The sequence below is a fragment of the Mixophyes fleayi genome, chromosome 5 (assembly GCF_038048845.1).
Source record: "Mixophyes fleayi isolate aMixFle1 chromosome 5, aMixFle1.hap1, whole genome shotgun sequence".
NCBI classification, from domain to species: domain Eukaryota; kingdom Metazoa; phylum Chordata; class Amphibia; order Anura; family Limnodynastidae; genus Mixophyes; species Mixophyes fleayi.
The window spans coordinates 24,065,861-24,071,659 of record NC_134406.1 but is presented as its reverse complement, the minus strand read 5'-3'; the positions used below and the strand labels follow the sequence as shown (position 1 = coordinate 24,071,659).

The 5,799-nt window shown below is 42.1% G+C and overlaps 1 protein-coding gene across 2 annotated transcripts in view; it reads left to right on the top strand.

Annotated features, from left to right (window-relative positions):
• Positions 1-5,075: 5,075 nt before the first annotated feature.
• The window catches only part of CDK14 (cyclin dependent kinase 14), a 453,985-nt gene continuing 453,261 nt past the window's right edge, over positions 5,076-5,799 (top strand). The window contains exon 1 of one of the 2 annotated variants that reach the window (XM_075211845.1): positions 5,076-5,673. In XM_075211845.1, the coding sequence (XP_075067946.1) occupies positions 5,583-5,673 (91 nt within the window). In that variant the 5' untranslated portion in view covers positions 5,076-5,582. The remainder of the gene's footprint in view (positions 5,674-5,799) is intronic. The other variant, XM_075211846.1, reaches the window with a different exon arrangement.

The window sequence follows — 5,799 nt, the reverse complement described above, 5'->3', positions numbered from 1 at the left end:
GTACAGTATCGTTGGTTCCCGGAGGGGAGGGGTTTCTGGAGAACCAGAAACCCCCCCTGCGTCACTGAGCTGTGGATGCATGCTAGAACATGTGTTTGCAATCAAAAAAATTAGTGTACAGTAGATATTCATAACATCTTAATTAATGTATTTTATGGAGGGAGGAAATAAAAACAAAAAACGTTTTTGTTTTTTTTTAAATGTTTTATCATTAATGACTATGGGCCTGATTCATTAAGGATCTCAAATGAAGAGGATACTCATTTCAGTCTCCTGGACAAAACCATGTTACAATGGAAGGGGTGCAAATAAGTGTTCTGTTTTACACATAAGTTAACTACTGACTGTTTTTTCATGTAACACACAAATACTTGATAGCTTATTTGTACACTGAAATTTAAAGTTGATATTTGTGTGTTACATGAAAAAACAGTCAGTAGTTAACTTATGTGTAAAACAGAACACTTATTTGCACCCCTTCCATTGTAACATGGTTTTGTCCAGGAGACTGAAATGAGAATCCTCTTCATTTAAGAACCTTAATGAATCAGGCCCTATATTATTAATAGGTGACATTAATTGATATTTTCTGTGCACTCTTTTGGGACTTTATATTCCTCATATGTATTGGACGTATCCTACAGTGTATTGTCTGTTAAAGCAGAGCGCGAATAGACCCGTATTCAACAAGAGACATACCTTGAGATGCGCTTGTAGTTGAATACAGACGTGCGAATGTCCGAATTAAAAATAAAAACGCAATTTATGTTTGTTTTGCGCCCCCTTAACGAATCAGCCCAGAGTGTTCAAAGTGTGTTCTCAAAACATCTGCAGTACTGAGCGTTAACACTCGAGAACGCTACAGGCAACATCGGTACAGACGCAAAAGCAAATGTTTGTCAGTCAGTTGTTTACATATCTTTTTGGACTAGCAGCGCTAAAGGACATCGAGTTGGTTTTAAGAATGTACATTGAACATCTGATTTCAATGGTGTGTGTGCACGAGCCCTTACGGCTCAGAGGCCTACTGATTCACTTACTGCCTCAAGTAACATAATGGCCAGTAATACTGTTAACAGTATGTTCCAAAGTTTTTATCACAGTAACTTGAATAGTTGTGAAAATAGGGAGGTTTTATCCCTAAAACAAATATCCTGCTAATGGCGAGAGCTGGGTGGATTGATGCTAGATAAGGATTAGGTGCATTCATGTGCCTCATATTGTACAAACATGCAAAACAAGAATTTATTTTGTTGGCCAAAAGTATTCAGATTAATTTCTGGGTGAAGTTCCCAATTTCAAAATGTGGGCGAGTGATAGCCAGATAAATAGGTGTATGTGTTCAAAATTAACTATACTATAAAGGGAAATCTTTTCGTAAATGACCCCAGTGTAACCTAACAGCAAGTTTATTATAGGGAGCAATAATCTCTATTTTAACAACCGTTTAGGCTGCAGTGAACACAGCTCAGGAGAGTGAATAGCAAGCACAGCAAGCAAATGCTTTTATACAAGTAACATCAAATAGTACTGAATGTGGCACCAAGGATCCATTCAGTACTAGGCTCAGAAGGCCTGTGCCTAGGGGAGGCATGGTTTGAGGGGAAGCCCATGGAGGGACACTGCACACTGGCTCCTTCACCTGCCTCTACCTCTCATGTTTCTGGATCACCAGCTCTATAAACTATATTATGTCCCAGGATGGGGGGCTCCTGTGCTAGAGGAAGTCTAGTGTGACCATGACGGTCATACAGCATGCAATCTCACTACTTTGTTGCAAGGCTGTGACTATAATACATGTAGTGTAGACTCACATACATCAGAAGCGACTGTCCCTTAATATGCCTCCATATAGCCTCACATAGTCCCATATGCAACCACTTAGCCAATATACCTTATATAGCTTAACTCCTCCATATTTAGCTGAGCTTATTGGCTATATACTGGCTTCACATGCCAGTATATAGTCAATATGCCCTAAAAGATTCACATGTCTCTAAATACTTGCCTAATTACCTTATATAGACTAGTAACAGCATATAGACTCACATACCTTTAGATAGCCAATAAGCCTAAATAATGTACTATATCCCCATATAGTATATGGAGACTGTGTGATATAACATCCTCTCGCCTTCTTCCCAGAGTACCCATTGCTCCTTTCTTCATCTCTCTCTGTCTGTGTCCACCCAACATATTTAAAAGCAGAGGGGATGGAGGGGGTGCAGTGACATCACAAGAGACTCAACTTCATCAATACAACGGTCTTCAGTAGAAAATAAAAACGATGACCAACACAGTTCACAATATGAATGTCCCAAGTCAACACAAGACCGTAAGATTTGGTCCCAAATCATGAGATTCATGGTCCACACAGAGGAATTAGCGAGCTATGGGCCCTGGTGCAGGTAGGTGGAGAAGAGGGAATAGGGGCCCCTGACCCTCTGCATCTGTCATGCAGTGGCCCCCTGTTATCTCCATGGGCCCCGGGGCACTGCTCTGCTGCACCAATGGTAGTTCTGCTACTGGGTCCACATGTGGACCGGGGAGCGATGCACTGTGGACTCTGTTTGTCCCTGGTTGCATGCACTGTGTTAGGGCCACTGGTTGCTGGTACACAGTGGGGAAGAATATTGGCTGCTGGTGCACTGCTGAGCCACCCAGACCCATACTTCCATTTATTGCCCCCCCCCCCCCCCCCCCCCCCGCCCAGGTTGCTTTTACTGTGCCGCCATCTTTTCCAACATTGCTGTTGAGGTCCTTGACTCCAACCTTCACCACACCTCATCTGCATAAATAGATGTATTCCAGGTGTAATTATCTTGGTGACAACCATGTCTGCTTCAACTCACACACTATCCATACCCAGAAGCATACACAAGACAGGGGCAAGACAGCCCTACTGCTCCGTACTGACTGTTCATATAATGTCTGGGAAACTGACAGTATTTTATTGGTATATGTATAATATTACTGGTGAATGTGGCTGTCTCTGATGAATGTAGAAAGTTGGAACATCTAATTTTTTAGATCTTTAGCATAATAAAATGCAAGAGGCTATAATAACATACAATATTGGAGAGCAACGCACAAAGGTGCTTCAGTAGAGTCTCAGAAGTATATATAAAGTATTAAAATACTTAAAATACGACAAAAAAAACCCCAACTGTCTGGACATAGCCAAAGTCATTATATTTGGAATCCAAAGCTGACTGGCTATTGTTGGATTTTGCAGGTAACATAATTGCCACTGTTCATCCAATGTTAGTCTGTATTTATAGTCAGTTTTGTGCAAACATGGCTACTGTTGATTCTGTCACAAATCACAAGTATATATGTAAACAACTTGTCAAAAGTTGATCCCTATCTTGTTAATGACCAGGGGCTGTACTGACATAGCTGCTGTTTAAAGTTTGACCCCTGTGGAAAACACATACAGACAACTAGGGCTCATAAACACAGATATTGAAATACAATATTAGTTAAATAATAAACAAAACTCTGTATGTTGTCTGTGCTGTAAGAAAGTATCAGCAGGGCAAATATTAACACGTCATATCTTAACCTGCAACATATTATACTATGCGCTTTAATGAATGTTCCCACAGAACTCCATGGTATTTATACTGAGTGTTAATACTTGTAGTAAGGTTTTAATCTTGACATATTCCCATGATAAAGGCTGAAGACAATGAGTCATCTTTGGGCGGACATATGAGGATTATCAAGTAGGAGAGACAAGAATGGCGCCAAGGTCAGGCGTGACAACTGCTACCCCACTTCACATCTTCACCCACAGTAGCGCTTGTTCACGTCTCCGTTCTTTTATACAGTTCTGATTTTAATGAAAACTAAATCATACTTTCCAACTCTCCCTGAATGTCAGGAAGACTCCCTGAAATAGGCATGATCTCCCTCACTCCCTGAAGAGTCTGGCATTCTCCCTGATGCTGAGCCAGTACAAGATGTGGTTGGCTTCACCATCTGTGGCATGATGACACAGTTCAGAAATTGTGTCCTATGTCCATGTATTGATGCCTATGGAGGGGGCCATTTTCATGGAGACCAAGTCTTAATCAAAGACTGACAGGTAAGACAACATGACTTCAGTAATGGAGACAGAAATGTAAAAGACACTTCAGTCTCTAGAGATTCATTAGCTGCTTTTCTTTAACGCATAGTTGCCTACTCTCCCGGGCATGTCTGGGAGACTCCCGCATTTCTAGGAGGCTTCCTGGGCTCCCGGGAGAGCAGGGCAACCTCCAGGTTCTTGCCCCTGCAATAGATAACTGGCGGGGGGAGGCTTAATGATGCAAATATTGCATCATCTTAGTCAAATGATGTGATTTGTCAAGCCCCGCCTCTGCACATCCACCTCCCCCAGGATCTCCCTGAAGCCAATGAGGAAAAGTTGGCAAGTATGAACTAATTGAGTGACAAAGACTGCCATGACTCTTTTAAAAAGCCAAATGAAGTTGAGTTTCGAAAAGATAGGCATATAAACCTTGGTAGGGGGTGGTGTGAAGAAAGCCCTATTTTAAATTAAAGACCGGTTCGTTTTTACCTTACACGTTTTAGCGTGGCATGTAAAGCGAGGGGACGCTACCAGCGTATAAGCCTGGGGTATCCAGAACCCATAATCAGGCCCTGCATTTGACGAAACACAGTGGCAGCCCACAGTATGCCCTTCTATGTATGCTCTGTACAGCAATCACCCTGCGCTTCCTATAATGGCTTGAACACAAGGCAGAGGGGCTAGAAGAGTATGTACTATATCCCTTCTGCACAATATTGATCATCTAACAACTCAAATGTAAAATGACCCCATCTTCATTTTAATGCAGAGCCTTAATGAATGCTCATCAAAATCCTAATAGACCTGTTTGTGTCCTGGTCTCACAGCTGAGCTCCATAATAATGAGCCACCTCTCTAGACAGTGCTGTGCTTATCCATTGCTGCCACTAGATGGCTCAGTGGAGCTACAGTAGGACAAGCTATGTTCTTCTCAGGCTACAGGAGACCACAGAGCAAATACCCTTTCTGTAGTTAAAAAGCCTGGATCTGCTTCATCATTCATGCTAAGAATATAAACACTACAGTGACGGAGATATAGGAGAGGGGGTGGGACAGAGCACAGCACAGGCAGAGCATTGGGCTGTGTAAGAAGCCGCAGAAGGACCAACTATAACTGAGTCTTATCCAGAAGGGTTTTCCTGCATCCTGGTTATTCCTTGGTCTTTGGAAACCGCTTACAAAGTCGCCTTGCGCTTCTTATCCTTTCTCTCTCTAAGTATACTTTTTGGGGGGTAAATATTTTTCCTTTGTCGCAGCAATTATTTTTTTTTTTTAATAGAACGTTTCATTTTTTCCTTTTTTGCAATTTAAAGATAAAGATCCACAGAAAATGAGTCAGTTCATCTGGGCACCGACTCTATGCCAAACCTAAATTCTGAGCTGAGCCTTCCAGTCCCACTGGCTGAAGCAGAAGTAGGTGGCAGAAAACGCAGCTACAAATAACTTTTGGGATTAATTCATCGCGATTTCCTGCTACTTTCCTGAGGACACGGACATTGTTGGCCACATGTGTGACATGATTGGATCGCAGCCCTCACAGAAGCTCAGCAAGATGAAAAAGTTGCGGAGAACTTTGTCCGACAGTTTTAGTCGAATAGGTAAGTGTGGCTTTGTGTTACCACTTCTGTGTCCTGGGATAAAGTTCACCTAAATGCATGTATTACCCTGTTTCTGATATGCAGTGTACAGATGTGGCAGCACACTGAGGTTGGGGATGACTAAAC